This window comes from Corylus avellana, chromosome ca3, assembly GCF_901000735.1.
Source record: "Corylus avellana chromosome ca3, CavTom2PMs-1.0".
In the NCBI taxonomy this organism is placed as follows: domain Eukaryota; kingdom Viridiplantae; phylum Streptophyta; class Magnoliopsida; order Fagales; family Betulaceae; genus Corylus; species Corylus avellana.
Genome location: NC_081543.1, coordinates 25,879,642 through 25,899,633, shown reverse-complemented (window position 1 = coordinate 25,899,633; position 19,992 = coordinate 25,879,642). Strand labels below are relative to the sequence as shown.

The 19,992-nt window shown below is 32.4% G+C and overlaps 2 protein-coding genes across 2 annotated transcripts in view; both read right to left on the bottom strand.

Annotated features, from left to right (window-relative positions):
- Positions 1-227: 227 nt before the first annotated feature.
- Positions 228-4,981, bottom strand: LOC132175101 (endoglucanase-like). Its single transcript, XM_059586926.1, has 8 exons — positions 4,730-4,981; positions 4,359-4,571; positions 3,605-3,805; positions 3,440-3,517; positions 2,550-2,702; positions 2,329-2,437; positions 1,289-1,455; positions 228-705 (listed from the first exon to the last, which is right to left on the bottom strand). The coding sequence occupies exons 1-8, from the start codon at positions 4,970-4,972 to the stop codon at positions 316-318; spliced, it is 1,554 nt and encodes a 517-aa protein (XP_059442909.1). The 5' UTR covers positions 4,973-4,981; the 3' UTR covers positions 228-315.
- A 12,817-nt stretch (positions 4,982-17,798) lies between these two features.
- LOC132175437 (endoglucanase-like) overlaps positions 17,799-19,992 on the bottom strand; it is a 6,611-nt gene continuing 4,417 nt past the window's right edge. The window contains exon 8 of the mRNA XM_059587388.1: positions 17,799-18,287. Coding sequence (XP_059443371.1) covers positions 17,901-18,287 — 387 coding nt within the window. The 3' untranslated portion in view covers positions 17,799-17,900. The remainder of the gene's footprint in view (positions 18,288-19,992) is intronic.

The following is a 19,992-nucleotide window of genomic DNA, read 5'->3' as shown; positions in this document are numbered from 1 at the left end:
AAAAAAAAAAGAGAAGAAGTCGAAACAACGGTTAGGGTGGTTAGTCACCCGCAATTTCAGCCCTACACGTACATAATTGCTTTGATGCTCAAAGGAAGTTAAGCGGAATCTAAAAGGAAAGGGCAACTCTTGTAGGAATTCCTCCAAACTTCTTTAATTTCTCGAGCAATAACTTTCGTGGCATCCATTTAGGAATATGTATATGATTTTGTATTAACTCGTGCATGTAACAAAGATGAGATTCTGCATTATTATTTAAGCCATAGAGTACAATATTACTAGTTGAATGAAGTACTCATCGATCTTTAGCACAACTTACACATAATAAGCCATATTAGCAGTTTTATTAACCTGTGGCAAATATTTCAAATACTCCTCTTTGCTTTCAGCAAGCAAAGCAGCCACTGAGCCCACAAAAGCTGCATTCATGTAGGTTGTAGGTTCAGCGTGGGAGAAGTCAGATCTCACATCGTTAAAGTTGTCATTGGAATCAGGACCTCCAACAATTGCACCCACATGAGTGTTTGGATTTGGATTGCTGGAAGAGAAATAGTTTGAGAAGCCATCATTGCAACCCACCTTTGTAGGGAGAGCTTTGACTGAGGGGATGGATGAACCTCTATGGTGTAGTTGCTTAGGGTGTTTGTCGCCAAACCCAACCATGTATGACATCTTCTTTGGGTTGTTTCCAAGTATGTAGTTCACCTGAAACCCAAATTCTTACAATATGATTTAAAAAATTACAATTAATTGTTTTAAAAACTTAATCTTATGAAAAATGATGAGTTTAATCACTTAATCGATAATAAATTAACTAACTACTAGCATAATATAAGTGAAATTCTTTAACTTAAAATAAGACGCAGACGGGAGCTAGCTAGCTAGAGTTTCAACTCAATATTGCTTGATCTAATACCATGATAAATTATTACTTATTTTAATTAAAGCCTTAAGCTTAATTATAAGAAATAATAAATATAATCACTTAATTAATATTCTAAAAATATGCACTTACGTGCATGCTAATATTCATGATTTACATTAATAAAATGATTAGTCCTCAATTTAAAGTCCAAATTTGTTAGAACATATATATTAATTCGTGAAAAAAATAAAGATGAAAGAAAAACAAAAAAAGTTTATTAATTAATGTGGCCAACTTAATCCTGCAATACTAAATTCCTGCCGTGATAATAATTCCCATATGGGCCATATTGGTCATGTGGGTTGTCGTGGGATTTATCCTTTGATTCTGAAGAAGAAATAATATTTGGTGGTGCAAATTAACCTGTGACTTTGCAAACTTTCTGAGTTGAGAAGCAGAGAAATGCACAGAACCACATTTTACTCCATCAATATGAGCTGCATTTAAGATTTTGGTGTAGATGAATAACACCATGGAAGAGCTTGTAACGTACTGTAGATTACTACTATCTCTTATAAACAGTAGCCCACCTGCAGAGAAAACAGTAGACAGTCTGTCAAGAAAACTTCTTAGGTCCAGTGTAGTCAACCATGTGTTAATAATTAACACTTTAATTATAAAAAACAATACATTTTAGCCCTCCGAACAATCACATATTTTGCACTTATAAACCCCAAAACTTTAAAAAGTAATATTAAGACCTCCTATACTTTCACCGCATGTTTTAAAAAAAAAAACTTATTTGAATTTTTTTTTAAAAAAAAAAATTAAACAAAAGCTAAAACTAAAATCACCAAAAAGGCGGCCCTTATTCATATTAGTCCATTAATTTTTTTTTTTCAAATGATTATTTTTATTTATTTTTTAATTTTATTTATTAATAACTTCAAGAATATTTTGGAGAGAAAAATGCAAAAGTGTCTAATTTGACATGCAATGATAGTATGTGGGGGCATCGATGTCACTTTTTAAAGCTTGAAGGCATAATTGTAAAATGGGTGATAGTTCTCGAGGGGCTATATATATATATTTTCCCCTTTGTTTTATTTAGCTGACTGACATGATAAATCATTTAAAATACGTTAGAAAAATGTTATGTGTACCAAATCTTTTATCAATAGAGACTAATCAAACTGATGCATAGCTCTCATTCATTGGTCCCCATTACATTTATTTTAATTAATTGTTTTGTTTCTCTCCAATGATTGAATTAAACATTAGTTTGATAAGCTTCATTTAGTAAAAAATTTAATACCCCTAACATTTTTTAATACATTACGTCGTCAGCCGGTGTAAACTGTGAAGGTAGTATTATTCAGTCAACCATACATCGCACGTACACCCTGGTTGATGTAATATCACCTTTTGATGAATAATATATATATATGCTGTGATTTTCTTACCAGGGGTTGTTTTAATCTGTAGTGAGCTACTCCCGGGCATTACTGCACAAATAAATGACTCTGCATCGCTCTTAAACTTGGTCAAATCCTTCTTCCCACCATAAAACTCCTGATATATCACAGAATCTATTTTCCTTAGTTTTTTTTTTTTTTTTGGAAGGAAAAAGAAGGCAAAAAAATGTATATGAATAGTTATTATTATTATATATATATATACATACCTTTGCTAATAATGTCTGAGCTCCAACAAATTTGTTATCCCAACTGAACTCCGCAACCGGCTGACTCCAGCCTTGGTTGCTTTTGACATAGCTCAAATACTTGTTTCCTCCACTTGCCTTGTATAGCCAAGCCGCAGCCCACAGCAGCTCATCCTTATTGAGAAGTAACAAATTAACCATTGTAGAAATATATAATAAAATATCTAAAGCGAAATAAAAAAGAAAAAAGAAAAAAGAGACTAATAAAGAACCTTAGGGCTACATCTTTATTATATTTAAGTATATATGTTGAATTGTATTACAATAGATGGTATTTAAATATAAAGAAATTAGGGTGTAGTCAAGGACAGAGCCCGGAAGTCTTATAGGAAGGGGCCAAACCAAAACCAAAGACTACCTAGACTAATCATCGAATATAAATTAAAAAAAATATTGTAGTCTACAATCAAATAACTATAGTTAGTAAATAAAACTAAATAACTATAATTTCTTATAAAATACCAATAAAAAGAGCAAACCCGGGCCCCATGTATAAACTTTTCAAGATGTCCATTTGGCAATCCACTCTTATTATCAATCTATTTTTTTTTTTTTTTCTCATTTCTATCCGATTGGCCTTATTGCTTATGGTAACTTGGTAGGAACAACAAAATTTTTATACAATTAGAGCTTCAAGGTTTGAATGACTATAAGGACCAAAAGATATATTGGGTGGGGACAACAAAATTTTTATACAATTAGGATTTCTAGGTTTGAATGGATAAAGGCCAAAAATTTATTGAGTGGGCCAAAAAAATTAGTAAATAGGGGCCAAAATATGAAAGTAAAAATTTTACAGCAAGGACCAATCTTTTCTAAAAGAACCTTTTATAGCTAGCTTTACTTTTTACCTGATAGCCTGAATAGGAGCAATAGAAAGGGCAAGAAGCCTGGTAAGATTCTCTATACTTGTCGGCAAATTCAAACAGCTGAAAAACATGTTTCATGAATTAGATGGAACTTGTACTACTAGAGTTTTTTCGACAAGATTAATGAAATTGGATTATGCTCCTTACTGATCGGGAATGGCTTAGCAGCCTCCTTGAATAATTGGCATCAACCCCTTTGAAGACGATTGAGGCTGCAGAAAGAGCAGCGGCAGCGTCAGCAGCTGCCTCGGTGCCTGGAGAGTTGGAAGTGATCTTGTAGAGATTTCGCGGGGTGTCCATGTCTTCGGGACGCTCCCAACACTGGTGATCCGAATTACCATCTCCCACCTATAAATACAATATTGTTAAAATATTAATTAAATGATTAAATTTATTATTTTTTATCTGCAAAAAGTTTTAAGATAAATAGTGATTTAACCAAAAAATCAGCACATATTTAGCATGACTTTGTCTAAATATAACAATCCTTTGTTGGTCTTAGTAAGTTTCTTATTAATTAGTAATTAACATCATAATGTAAACATATATGTTCTGTCACAGAAATCTGTAGCTTCGTGGTGAAAATTTGCTTGAGAAATTAAGACTCGTTTGAGTTTGCAATTTTTTCTATTCTACTGATCAACTGAATTCAAAATTGCAAATATCGAGGAGAAAAAGAGTTGAGATTATATTTGGGTTGCTTGAAGATTGAATATGAAATTTTGAATAAAGTTGAAAATTTTTGAGCTGAGATGAGTGTTAGTGGTGTCAAATCAACTAAAAAAGAGAAAACAAATTGAGAAGAATTGGAAAGAATTGTTTTCCCTGCCTAAACAAGCCCAGTAGGGCCAGTATAATGAGTTATTTACGATGCGGCAAAGTATAGAAGAAAGAAAAAGACCTGAGTATAAAGAGTAGTGGGAGAAGTGTGAGCTTTCAATATAAAGTTAGTGCCCCAGCGGATTGCAGTGTGGAGGTGGCCAAGTTGGTTGACAGAAGATATCTCTTTCTTGTACTCAATTGCTGCCCAGCTCAACAAGCTGACAGTAAATGCCATTGGCCATCCAAATTTGACGTTGTCACCTGCATCATAGTATCCTCCGATCAAATTCACCTGTCAAAAGCACGCCCCGAAGTGTCAAAAACCATGATCATATATATATATATATATATATATATATATGTGTGTGTGTGTGTGTGTGTGTTTGATCATGTTATGAAAAGGATGTTTAATTTTACATTAATTAATGTTAAGGTGAATGAATTTCATACATGATCAGGGTCGCCATCAGAGAGTGCAGAGTCTCCCCTCCACTTTACTCTCTGGCTTGCTGGCAATTTTCCTGAGCGTTGCCCTTCAAAGAATAAGATAGCTTTGCCAAGGGCATCTTTATAGTGAAAAGCAGAGGAGCACGATGCTTGTTCCTCAACAGCTAACCCATAAATGATCTGACTAGCCAAGACATGCCACAACAAGAACAGTCCCTTGAGTAGTAGTACTCCACCTTGCTCCATAGATCCTGACTCTTCTGGGCCTGCATGCAGAGGGTGCACTTGAGATTAGTATTTATAGAGCCATTGTTACTATAGGAATCATGACTTCATCATAGCATTATTAGCCGCCCCATCAAATTTTATTTACCAAAATAATTAAAAGTACATTTTTCTCTATTAATTTAACTAATTTTTTTAGAACACCACCAACAGCTTCACTATTTTAACAATCAATTTTAACTATTCTATTTAAATATTATTTTTTTAAAAGATTTGTTTATTCTTTTTCTAACTATTAAAGGAGGAGAGAGAAACAATATTTTTTTATTTAATTGGTAAGTAAATAGTACTCACTACTATTAATAGTGAGTAGTATTCACTCACCATTTTTTTTTTTGTTTTTTTTTTACATGTCCGCACAAGAGGGGGGAGGAGGATTTGAACTAGTGACCTCTGCTTTATTAAATGTGATCCCAGCTGATTGAACTAAAACTTTGGTGAGGCAATTTGATGAAAATGCTTAAAAACTTTCATTCTCAGCTTCACCAATTTGATATTGCATTAGAAAGTTTAAAAAATATTTATAGTATCTAGAAAGTTGTGCTAAATGAAAAATTGGTCTGTTAGGTTAAAAACTCTAAGAGTACTTATTTGACTTTTTTATTCTAAAAATAATCAAAGCATATTTAAGGGAAAAAAACTTAAAAATGAAGGTGTTTTATTTTTTTTTAACTTTAAAAGACGTGTTTCCCACACAATCTCAAACATCCTTTTAAGAATAACTATTCTCTTAAAAGAAGAATAACTATTCATCTCAAAAAGTAGTAGAGATCGATCCTCCAAGAATTGGATAGCTCTGAAAATAATTATATCCCAAAAAATCTATATATATATTTTTTATTAATAGTATTTTAAGAAATTAAGTTAAAATATGATTCGATTCGAGTTTGAAATTTGGTCATTCATGTATTGTTACTAAAACCAATAAATAGAAATGATAATTCTATTACACGTATAGTTTCTTGTAATTATAGTAATACTCATTCTTATTCTCAAATAATAATCATTCCAGTGTAACATTTCCTTACTATTAGCTAGATGTCTATATATCAAGATGGGTATAAGTTTGTCAATTCGAGTAAAAAATAAGATGTCACAGAGATTACAATAGTCATGACAGTAAGATTCTTGTAACCACTCCACTACGTCATTAGCTTCAATTATTCTCATTTTTAGGGTGCTATATTTGATACTATACGTAGTGTACACGTAATTGCTTCTATGCTCACCCCTAAAATCTAGCTCTATATCCTGATAATTACTTAATTAATATTTTAATTTTTTTTAGGTATAAAATCAAACTCTTATTTAATAAGTAAAATTCAAGACTTTTATTTTAATACCACGTGAATTGGAAAAATGGTAATCTATCTTTGATTGAAGGTGGAATATATATGTAGAACCTAGTAGCTAGGTAATTGCTCGAATATATATGGCTTGTTATTGTCAGAATATACGGAAATATTTCATATATTCTTTATTTGATTGATATTTAAATATTCTATTCCCAAGAGAACATTTCAATATTAATTAAATGGAGGAGAATATTTCAATACCAATCAAATATAGAATTTATAGAAAATATATTATATTTTCTAAGAGTTATCATGATTAAAGCTAACAAATCAAGAAAGATATTACAAGATAACATCATGCATTGGGTCCTGCGAGTTTATAAAGAGGAATGTTAGGCTTACAAATAAATTTTATAAAAAAATTTTTACAAACTGATGTGGTACAATATGATTAGAAATGTCAGAAGGAGATAAATTCAAATTTTGAGAAACTCAGCATATAGTACGTGCCGCATCAGTCTGTAAAATGTTTTTTGTAAAATTTGTTTGTAAACCTAACATTTTCCATTTAGAAATGTACATCAAAGTTTAATATGAAAAAGTCACTTAGAGCCTGTTTGAAATTGCGTTTGAGAAATAGAGTTTTTAAGTCAAAAAAAGCTTTTTGGCAAAATCTTCATTTTTAAGCTTTTGTCAAAAGTGTGTTTTGGCCATTTTTAGGCTTTTTGGACTCTTAAAATTAAGCGCTTTTAATTTTTTTTTTTTTTACCAAAAGAGTACTTTTTTTTTTTTTTTTTTTTTTTTTTTTCAAATGGACTTTTTGAATGTTAAGAGCATTTTTAGGTATTTCAAACGCAATCACAAACCCTTAGTAAGAAAATGGATGGCCGGAGGAAATAAATTTTGAGTATGATATATTGTTTGAATTTTGTCTAAAATATAAAACACTGGCGATTTAGATTTCACATGCTAATCTATATTGCCTTGGCAATTTACATGTAACCCTATTCTAAGTAGTGTCTTGAATACTTTTATGATAAAAAAATAAAAAATAATTTTTTTTTTTAAAAAAAAAAAATCCTAAAGAGTCTATAATTTGCTGACTGATCATTACGGAAATCTAATCAATTATACTGGGAAAATAAGCTTACTAGCTTGTGCCAAATAATAATATATTGAGACCTCATTGGAGGTACTCCGACAGACCGGGCCTTACTTCTTGTAGTTGTCTCTAAGCAACGGAAACCTGAGCAACCTCGTTACCCTATTGCCCGGAATCCCACTGTGATATTACTCCATGCATGCATGTGAGATTCTATCATGCATATATTTCTATCTGCTACAACGATCATATTCCCACTAGCTAGCCATGTGAGATTAGATTCTTATATTTCTATTTGCTACAACGATAATTTTTAAAATATGAGATTTTTATATTTTAAAATTTGAGTCTTTCATTTCATTTAACGGTTTAAATAAATACAAAATTTGTATTAACATATTAAAAATTAAAATTAATTACCTCGTAACATACGAATTTTTACTCAAATTTTAGAATACGAGAATATCATATATATATATATATATATATATATATATATTTCCGAGATTAAACTAGGTGAATTCCATCTCATCACATGGCAAATTCCAACAAGTCACAATCCTCCCAGAATACACACCTTGCATCACATCACATGGAAAATTCCAAAAAGTTACAGTCCTCCCTACCAATGCACAACACAAAAAAACACACGCAATCCCAAAAGAAGATGCCATTCAATCCATCCTTCAAGATTTATGTCCAATTAGCTTCTAAATTAGCTTTGTCTCATTGGGGGCATATGGGGCATATGCTTGTTAGCAACTGAGCTACGGTTCTTTCACACGAGAAGGATATTTCTTGTAATCTATGGCGAGCCTTTCACATGGAGCCAAATTCAAAACAGTAACTGAGAACTTTCTCCTCTTCATATATACCTACTCTGCGGGGTGAAACAAATGAGGTAACTTCGGATTGGCTTGATCAAACCATATATATATCTATATGGCCACCTTGCTTGTATGGTTAAAATTCATTTTTTAGCCTTCCTTTTTTCCTCTTTTTGTTTCTAACTTTATTGGGTTATCTCTATATATAGCAATTCTAGTAGAACACACAACCAAAGATCATATATCCATTCACACACGCATCTATTAAAGAATCTAGTATAAGATATTATATATCCACGAGATATCAAGAAAAGTCAAAATTTTACGACTTTTAGATAGGGCTGGAAATTTTTTATCCCATATAAATTTAATGCAAAATTAGCATGGTAGAGTTAAGGGCTTTGATCCGTTTAAATAAATGTGTCAGTTAGGATTGACACATATAGTCTTATATATATATATATATATATATATATGATATATACACATGCATGTATTGACACGACTCAAACCCGACTCATAACGTAAGGGTCGGCAATTTTTTGACATAACTCATGAACCTAATACAAATTGTACTAAACACAAAATTAGTTGGTTGAAGTTGAAGGGCATGACCCATTTAATTAAATGAGTTGAGTTATAATTGACCTATATATATAGTCTTATATCTATATCTCGACAAAACCTAAACCCGACACACGAATACAATTGTTACCCCTACTTTTAACGAGAATGGCAATTCCAAACATTTGGGCAAGTTCACTGGACACAAGAAAAGAAGGTTCTATGGATAACATATATATATGAAACCTGTATATAGTCGATATATAGTATTCCAACTAAATAATTCATGAGTTACATCAATTATTTTCCAAAAATCTTCAAATGCGAGCATGGGTGCAGAATGAATTGTTTGTTTGTTCTTTTTATTTTTATTTTTATTTTTATATGTAAGCTATCCCCTATATATATATATATATATCGTACTTTGGTCACTATTATACTAGATAAATTAGTGTTGCATTTATTAATATTTAATATGCTAGTCTCAAATATCGTTTTGTTTTGAAAATGAATAATTTCAGGAACAGTTCACGTATTATTTTAATGCAATGACAAAATACGGAATAAAGTTTATATTTTAAGCAATGTACATAATCATTCATAATCTATAGTTATATTTCATATGATCTATTCATGCCATTAACCCTTTTTCGATAGGGTTTGCATTGTCTTGTGAGATTGTTCATTGTAGAAAGACACTAGTGCTTTACTTTTTATAACTTGTTAAACCCAAGCATGCATGCTTTACAAGCGTTATTAAAAGACATAAAAGATTCTAATTTCATCCTTGTAAACCTAATTTATTTCCCAACAAATCTGAGATAAGTGCATTAAGCGGCAACATAAAGTTGCCGCAAATGGTCCTGATGAAAAAACAAATAAAAAATAGGTCTTATTAGCAGCAACATAAAGTTGCCGCTATTAAGTGCCTAACAGCGGCAACTTTAAAGTTGCCGCTAATGGTCCTGACAAAAAACAAATAAAAAAATAAGCCTTATTAGCGGCGACATAAAATTGCCGCTATTAAGTTCCTAACAGCGGCAACTTTAAAAGTTGCCACTAATGATTCTGAAGAAAAAACAAATAAAAAATACGCCTTATTAGCGGCGACATAAAGTTGCCGCTATTGAGTGCCTAACAGCGGCGACTTTTAAATGTTGGCGCTAATGAGTGGTCAATAGTGGCAACTTTTAAAAGATTAACCGATTGACCATAATGGTTCTAAAGAAACAAAAATAAAAAAATAGGCCTTAGTGTATTAGTCTGATCGATCATGATAAGATCAATCGATCAATTATTAGTCTAATTGATTGTGATAATCTCAATTGATTGATCCAAGTGCATTAGTGTGATTGATCGTGATACAATCAAATGATTGATCCAATTTGACACAATTGAATGTTCGCTCGAACATCCGATTACTCTTAGTATATTAGTCTGATTGATCATGACAAGATTAACCGATCGACCCAAGTGCAATATTAGTGTGGTTGATCGTGATACAATCAAATGATCGATCTAATTTAACAAAATTGATTGTTTGATCGAACATCTGATTACTCTTAGTGTATTCGTCTGATCGATCATGATAAGCTCAACCGATAGATCATTAGTCCGATTTGATCATGATAATCTTAATCGATCGATCCAAGTGCAATATTAGTGTGATTGATTGTGATACAATCAAATGATTGACCCAATTTGACAAAATTGATTGTTCGATCGAACATCTGATTGCTCTTAGTGTATTCGTCTGATCGATCATGATAAGATCAACTGATCGATCATGATAATCTTAATCGATCGATCCAAGTGCAATATTAGTGTGATTGATCGTGATACAATCAAATGATCGATCCAATTTGACACTATTTAATTATGATATATGATATCATAATTACTTTTTCAATCATGACCATCAAAACATGGCTTCTAATTTATTATATTTTGATTCTTAATTTCTTTATATATGAAGTGACCTTAATTTATTAACCCACACACACACACATATATATATATATAAGGAATTAATTGAGGAAAGTGGTAGAACGACCTCGTTTTAGGGAAAAATTTTGCCGGGATCCATTAATTATATTTCGCACTAGATATTTCGCACGAAACTTATGTTTCCCTCGCTCACCTCCCTCATCACTCTCACTCTCGATCTCTCTCCCTCAAAAACACCACCCCTCTCACTTGATCTCTCTCACTCCGGCACCTAGTGACCCGGACGGTTGGCCAACCCACCGGCCATCTTCTCCAGTTGAAACCGGCCGGCCATCCCCCTCTCCATCTCCCCGATCGATTGATGTATCCTCTCTCTACGGCGTCCAGATAGTGCTCTCTCTCTCTTAAGCCGGCGATTATTCTGCCGTTACTATTCCTATACTAGTGAGTCTCTCTCTGTCTTTGTATCTATTTTTCTTTGTCTCTGCTGTCTCTTTAAGTTGTCGATTTAGGATTCTAATAGTCAGATTTTTGATGTAGTATGATTTTTAGGAGAATTACGGATTTTAAATTTAGCAAGGTTTTCTCTGCTTTTAGGGTGTAGTTGGTTTGTTGTACGTCTTGAGATACAAGTGAAAGTAAGGAACAAATCTGCTGCCAAATAAAATCAATTAAAAAAAAAAAAAATTTGCTGACGACCCTGCCTGGCTTTTTTTTTTTTTTGGACGACCCTGCCTCTCTTTGCTAAATTAGCATTGGTGCTGTGCTCTGGTCTACAATGTGTAGAGTCAAAGAAATGGCATTAAGCATTGCAATCCTATGAAACCAGAGGAAAAAATTGTTAAGCAAATTGTGTGGGAAGTTAGGGCTAAGATCATGAGTAGAGGGAAATTTGGATTGACTAGAGAAAATGTGGATCTTTGTTGTCGTTGGAATCTGCTTGCATCTCTTAAATAATTTAGGAGATTGTGGTTTCGTAGTTTTCTCTAGTTGTTTGTTGCTTTCTTTGTAGTTTGTTATGGATGTCTCTGTTTTATTTCTTCTGAGGTGTTGTTGATGATTTGATTATAATGTTTGTTTGGGTATAAAAGTTTTCGCTTATTCATTGAAAAGAAAAATTAAATGAGTTACCCACCTACCAAAATCTTAAAATACCAAAAAATAATAACAACAATAAGAAAAAAAGAAGCTAACATCAATATCAATAGTCAACACCTAATCAATATATATATATTGGTGATCAAAAGGCTATAGATGTACATTATGCATTTGTGCTAATGGATCAACCAACCAAGAGGCAAAATTTGCAAGGCAGCAGCATAAGCACAGGTCATGAAGACAAAATTTTAATTTTCTCTTGCATAACAAGCATGGTATTATTTGAATACATCATGAGATTGATCATTGATCACATATATTATATATATAAATACACCTTGTATGATGTGTGTATGTGAATGTAGATACAGATTTTGATTGTCTCATTTCACAGCATGAGAGACGAAGATAAAAAAAGTTTGTTGTAATGGAGCTAAAGATTATGTGGATTGATGTTAGGCTGCACTGCAGATATCAACTGTGGCTAAACCAGAGTTTTTTTTTTTTTTTTTTGGTTATCACTATAAGATAATTTAGCAGGCTGCAATGCAATCCAATTGTTACCGAGCCATTCTTTAGTTGATAGTTTCACCTAGCCTGCACATCCTAATGGCTTAAAAAAGACATAGGCAGTCATGGAACCTAGCAGCCTTGCACCCAGAAGGCCAAGCTCTATATCTACCTCAACACTCAACAACAGCACAACATGTTAATGTTCAATGATACAACATAAGCACACAAAGAAAAGAAGAAAAAAACAATATGTTAGGAAGAAAATTTCCTTTCTCAATTACATTTCAAAAAGACTTGCATCTATGAAAAACAACATAAATTCACTTACTGATAAATCCATCTATATGAGTAACATAAAACAGTTTAATTTATATAGACACCTTTCCCTTCTTCTTTTTTTGATAAGTTATACAGACAACTTCCCTTTTACTCAATACAACAGAAAAAACTACAGCTCTGCAAGTACGTCTGTCACAAATTTTTGTCTTGGCATTGCCTGACCTATGGAGGCCCAATTACCTAAATGCCTTCATTGGGTTTAGTAACATAAGATCCCTATGCAGCTTGATTTCATCAAAAGTCACACAGTCAGCTTCAATCAGAGCATGCGACTTTAACTAACTCTAACTTCATCTGCATCATTTCCAAATTCAAACACCCCAATTCGATCCTCTGACACTAAGAAAACAAAGTAGACTTCCACGAATAAATTTCAATTAGCTCTTCATAATGCAACACCCACAGAAACCACATGCTGATATTCCTAAATGTTTTCTTCTAAACAAGCCTAAGAAAACTTTTCACCCATTTTACTATTACTGGTACACTTGATTACCAAAGGAGAAAAGTCATTTTTCAATTAACCAATATCTACACTCCATAATGCTCAGCTAGTTCTGTTGTAATTTTACGTCAAAATGCTAAAAGCAACCCACAAAGCAGCCACCATGTCCCTTTTATATCAGAATACGTTCCTGCCTTGTCATAATTGAGTGACCAATATGAGACAAAGGTTTCAAACTTTTCTAAAAGGTGGCAAACATCCTATAGAACCTATTACTACCAAAGCTAACAAAAATCCTGGAGTATCAAAATATCTTTATGCATGTAAATCATTGAATAAAAGAAAGTTACTTTACAACATTTACATTTAAGCATTTATAAATCCTTTGAGACATTGTGGTCACGCAAAAGTACTCAAATTTCATTGACATTCCAATCAAAACCTCATTCTTACCCAATTTCTTCAAATCAGTTGTCAAGTGTTTTGTCACCATTTGATCTTTTCTTTTTATTTTTATTTATTTATTTTTATTTATTTATTTATTTATTTTTTACAGATGCAATGTTTAAATGTAGCCATTAGAAGATGAGAGAATCAATTCTCCCTAAAAACCTTTGGATAAGGAAACGAACAATGTAAAGGTGGAATTGAAAAATAAAATAAAAAATAATAAGAAACTAAAATGTTTAGCAGTCCTTCCTTGTGCAATTATTAACACTTCTCTTTCCTTATGCTCATTCCTTCTATCATTCTGATGAATGCCAACTCCCTGTTATATGGTACCCCCATGGTATCACATATTTATACATGCTGCATCATAATTTGGAGATTCCCCTTCTATTGTGGGTTACACCATATTTATACATGTGTCTCAATCAAAACTTACAGATATTTGGCTAACAAACTGTAGAAATCACAACTTACACATAATTTGGCTATTAAGACCAAATTTCTAAACACACACAGCACGGTCTTACAATGTGTAATTGCATTGCCAATGAAGCAATAGCTCAAATGGCACTTCCTCGCTTTGTAGCGAGGTAGAGGGTGAGGTCGTGGGTTGAGTCCCACCGGGTGCGTATGTAACCTACCAAGCAAAAAACAATGTGTAATTGCATTTGTCATCAATTCAATCAGAGTAAAACTAGAAGAGAAAATGAAGAATTACAAAAAACTACCCATCCGCCCAAAATTTCTTCTTGAAGCATAAATAGATTATGTCAATTATCACTTCAAAAAAGAAAAAAAGAAAAAGAAAAAAAGATTATGTACGTGTATGCTTTCATACAATATTTCTTCATCTTCTTCATATACTTTGGTTCATGCCTCTCTTTCTCTCTCCATCCTGAAATTTTAGCTATAGGCAATTGTTCTTGCCTTTGTTACAATATTCTCTAATTGTCTCTCATGGATTCTATTTGATTTTGTTAATTGGTGTAGTGCCATGTTCACTTATTGGTTTCGGCAATTTGTTTTCTCTTTTGTTTCAGTTTAATGATTATTTCTATTTGCATCATTGGTAAGAAAAAAAAATGCATGTTTACAACCTTTCCGAATCAAGTTTGCATTGTAGAATGTTATTTTATCAATCTTGACTCATTCAATCTCTCACTTAGAATACACGAGGTAGTGCTTCACTGTGTTTCTGTGTGTGTTTTGTAATAGAAAATGGAGAATGAGATTCATACCAAGTATCAAAAATAATTTCAGGTGTGCATAAATGTACACCTTTCTTTGTGTTTATGTGCGATAAGAAAATATTTAGAGGGTGGGATTCTCCTCAACTATAAAATATAGTTTGAGGTAGTAACTAGATGATCTCCATGGCGGTAGCATCCATCTTGCTGGAATTGAGTTGGTTAATCTATGTTTAGTATGAAGAGGTCTTAACTTGTGTGCAGTGATGTTGATATCTACATAGCCAAACCTTCTACTAGCCCACTTTGAGGACATAAATTTTTTTTTCTTTAGATATCAATCATTTCCCCCTCTTAACAATAGAGTATACATGATACTTAGCTTTGAAAAAATATGACCTTATAATATGTCCAATTCGACCTTATAATATTTTCATTACCAAAATATTTGTATAGTGAAACTTGCAGCATCAAACATTGCATTACAGATTATATCATCATTCCATACCGTGAATCGAGCACATGTTTGGAGTTGCTATCTTTCTTTGTTGTCATTCTTGAGTGTTTAATTTTAGTTAAGTAAATACTGTAACATGATAGAAAGCTTGTGCTAATTGTAGTTTCTAATAGTTTGGTTGGATCGAGTTAGTTGCTTGCTTTGATGGTGCATACTCTTGGTAGTGTTTATGGACAGGTTATTAGGACTGTTGAAAAGAAAATATAAAAATAGATGTGTTATTATGGTGATAATTCATACATGCATGCTTTTAAAGTTTTGCTATTCATGGCAACATGGTTTACTCTAAACTTAATACATTTTCAAGGTCCATGGTGTACTATAATGAAGAAACATTTGATGGATTACTATTTTATGTACCTATAGGTTGGTTGAGATAAACACCATGAACATGAATGTGTTATGTATTTTTCAATACCCTTTAATTTGAAGTAACAACTTATGTGTGATATCTAAATTAAACCTCTTTCGTTTCTTTTGGTACATCATATTTACTCAATTTTATAGTCTTACTTTTCAGAAAATTTTATGTATACTTGTTCAATAATCTAGACATTAAATCTATTTATAGGATAATATATATATATATATATATATATATATATATATATATATATATTATTGAAATTATAATGGTAACAATTGTAGTGATACATAATATAGGGAATGAAGCACGTGCATTGCACATGCCATCCCAACTAGTATATATATATAGATGCTTTTTTTTTTTTTTTAAAAAAAAAAAATTTATTATTATTATTATTATTTTTTATCAATAGCAGCGACCCTATTGAGTTTCTATTTTTTTAATTCATTAGAGGCAACCTCTAAGTTGCCGCTAATGAGATAAATAGCGGCGACTCTATGTTGCCGCTAATGACAGATGAATAGTGGCAACTATAGGTTGCCGGTAATGATGGAGAAATAGCAGCAACTATAGGTTGCCGCTAATGATAGATGAATAGTGGCAACTCCATGTAGCCGCTATTGACTTTTTTTTTTTTTTTTTTTTAATTTTCTATATTATTAGCAACGACTCAATGTCGCCGCTAAAGACATACAATTAGTGGCAACTTGGTGGTCGCCGCTAATGATATACCAATAGCGGCAACCGTGGAATCATTTTAAACCTTTTTTTCCGGCAAAAAAAAAAATATTAGCGGCGACTTAGAGTGGTCACTAATGAGTTGTCATTAGCGGCAACCTTGAAAGTTGTCGGTATTTAGCTTTACTGTCGGCTTACTACCAACTACCAAATAGCGGCCGCGTGTTGCCGGTATTTGTAAATAGCGGCAACTTTTTGGTCATTAGCGGCCACTTTGGGTCGCCGCTAATGACCATAATTTTTGTAGTGAAATTAACTCTTATAGTATTTGACTCCTCATAAGTTTAAATACTATTGTTATAATTTTGATAAAAATATTTGTGCAACCATCACGAATCAACCTTTAAGATTGTTGGAAATAATTTTTGATAGTGCACAAATTCTCATTGATATAGAATGATTACAATCTGAATATTAACAATAAAATAAATAAAATACAAGAGATGAAAAGTAGAGTATGAAAAGATCTCACAATGCTATAGAATCACGCAAGAGAGTTGTCTTTAAAGGTTGATTCGTGCCTCCCGGAGTGTATAACTCGGTGCGATCAGATCATTTGACACGTAACCTCTCAGGATTAGCCTATAGCGTCTACCTTCGTTAAGTATGCACTTCCAATAACGAAGACTAGTAGAATAACCCTTTAATCTTTTTGATAGAAAACTGCAAAGAGAAAATAGAAATTGAATAGAATAGAATTCTATGCAATTGGTCTTCTAAAATATGACAAAACTCTTTTTATAAAGAAAATGAGTTTGTCTTTCTTTCTTTCTTGTTGAAAACTCACTCTTCCATAGGATTGGAGATGTTTTCTTTCTTTATATAATTAATGACCAAATGGTCATAACACTAAAAAAGGGTAAAACATTTGTTAATAATTAAATGGTCAAACTACAATAAAACTTGTTAAAGACTAACTGTCAAAACGGTAAAAATCAATTAAAACTAATTTTTATTTAACAACTCATAACCAAGTAATAAATACAAACGGTTATAAAAGTTATATCTCATAACCAAGTACTAAATACAAACGGTTATAAAAGGTATATCTCATAACCAAGTAATATATACAAACGGTCATAAAAGTTGTATCTCATAACCAAGTAATAAATACAAACGGTTATAAACCAAAATAGTTAAAAGATGATTTTTTTTTTTTTTTGAAAATTGCGGACTTGTGCATTTATTTTGAATTAGGCAACGCAGAAAACTCTGCTTGCAATAATAGGTCACAAATACTTGCCGGTGGGTTGGAAAAAGATGATTTTTATTTCTCATAAAAACTCGTGAAAATATTATCAAATGATAAAACATTTTCAAATGACTGAAAAATGAATGTTTGTAACAAATATTACAGCACAACTTTCGTGGCATCCATTGAGGAATATATATGATTAATTTTGTATTAACTCGTGCATGTTACAAATATCAGATTCTTCATAATTTAAGCCATAGAGTACAATATTACTAGTTGAAGTACTCATCGATCTTTAGCACAAATTACACATAATAAGCCATATTAGCAGTTTTATTAACCTGTGGCAATTTCAAATACTCATCTTCGCTTTCAGCAAGCAAAGCAGCCACTGAGCCCACAAAAGCTGCATTCATGTAGGTTGTAGGTTCAGCGTGGGAGAAGTCAGATCTCACATCGTTGAAGTTGTCATTGGAATCAGGACCTCCAACAATTGCACCCACATGAGTGTTTGGATTTGGATTGCTGGAAGAGAAATAGTTTGAGAAGCCATCATTGCAACCCACCTTTGTAGGGTGAGCTTTGACTGAGGGAATGGATGAACCTCTATGGTGAAGTTGCTTAGGGTATTTGTTGCCAAACCCAACCATGTATGACATCTTCTTGGGGTTGTTTCCTAGTATGTAGTCCACCTGAAACCCAAATTACAATATGATTAATAAATTACCACTTGTTTTACAAACTTAATCTTATGAAAATGATGTCATTAATCACTTAAGGCCTATTTGGGTATACGTTTGAGGGGCTTAAAAGTGCGCTTAACACTTAAAAAGTTAATTTAAAAAAAAAAAGTACTTGTTTGTTAAAATAATTGAAAATGCTTTTAAAGATCTAAAAGCCAAAAAATAGCTAAAAAACACTTTTGACAAAAGATTAAAAATGAAGCTTTAGCTAAAAAACTTTTTTTTTGACTTAAAAGCTCTATTTCTCTATCGCAATCCCAAACATACAATTAATCAATAAATTAATTACTAGGGGTGTAAAAGCAAACTGCAAAACCACTTTTGTAGGTGGTTGAAAAACAAAAATTAATCGCCTATAAGGTAGTGTGGTTAATGGTTTTAGGGTTAAGTAGAGGCGTTTAATAACTGCTTACCCATATATATATGCATCGACACACCAAAACGAAGTTGTTTTGGGTTTAGTGTTTACATGCCTCTCTTTTTTTCTCTTCTCATTTCATTTGTTATAACAATCAAATGAGGGCAAAGGTTTTCCAAAGATGGTAATATATATATATAAAACTTATAGACTTCTTTTATATGATTTTTTTCTTAGTTTGTCATTGCCCAAGAAAAAAATGATTTTTTTGTTAAGGTTTATCTTATAAGTGAGGCCGAAAAAGGACCATAAAAAGAGGCTAAAAAAAAGAGAAGAAAGGGCAAAAAAAAAAAAAATCTAAAATAGGCCAAAAAAAATAGGTTTAAGAAGGCCCAAAACACACATGTAGACTCAAAAGACCCAAATTAAAAAACCTGTTATGCGGTGCAGTTTTTACTTCAAATAACTGTTAATTAACCGCCTAAAGTAGAGCAGTTACTGTTATTAAAATAAGATAATTGCCAGAGGTGGTTAGGGTTACGATTAGGATCCCTACAAAAAAAAACCAATATTAGGGACATGTGAACAGTGAGGTAGTTTTGAAAACATCATAAAATGGTGACGTATGAACAGTAAAATAATGACGTCCCTCTAAGGGGTGTCGTTTGAACAATACCAACTGGTGACGTTCACACGTCATTAATTTCAAATTTAAAATTTAAAATTTTTTTTATCCATTTTTAATGACGTGTGAACAGTCACTAATTTTGAATTTAAAATAGTTTTTTATACCTTATAAATTTTCTCACAGAACAATTTTACTCACTCAGACGCCCATCTCCCTCTTATTCTCCCTCTGTATCTCTTCTCACGCCCATCTATCTCTTATTCTCCCTCTGTATCTCGCTCTCTGCCTCTCTAGTTTCTCTAAATCTCACGACTGATTGAGAGACGAGGGGTCTAAATAAAAGAAAGAGTAGAAGACAAGAGAGAAAAATAAAAAGGAGAGGCGTGCAGATGAGCATGGGAAAAGGAAGAGAAAAGGAAAGAGCTAGGCGAGCATGTTTGCGTGAATGGGGGAAAGAAAGGAGAAATAAGGCTGTCGGCAGAGAAAATAAGTGAAAGGAAAGAAAAAGAGGAAAGAAAGAGAAAATTAAGAAAGACCGAATTATGTTACATGGCAGCCAATGTCTACCAACACTGCCAAGCGCAGGTGAGAAAAGAAGAAGAAGGAGGAGGAGGAGAAGATCGAAGATCTAGAGAGAAAAAAATGAACAAATAAATTAATAAATAAAT

Bases quoted from the DNA above. Each gene is read 5' to 3' on its own strand.
- LOC132175101 (XM_059586926.1), bottom strand. From the start codon at position 4,972: ATGGAGCAAGGTGGAGTACTACTACTCAAGGGACTGTTCTTGTTGTGG. The intron at 4,572-4,729 runs GTATGAAATTCA...TGCTTTTGACAG, and splicing joins CTGATGGCGACCCTGATCAT to GTGAATTTGATCGGAGGATA. The intron at 706-1,288 runs GTTAATTTGCAC...TTTGGGTTTCAG, and splicing joins GAAAGTTTGCAAAGTCACAG to GTGAACTACATACTTGGAAA.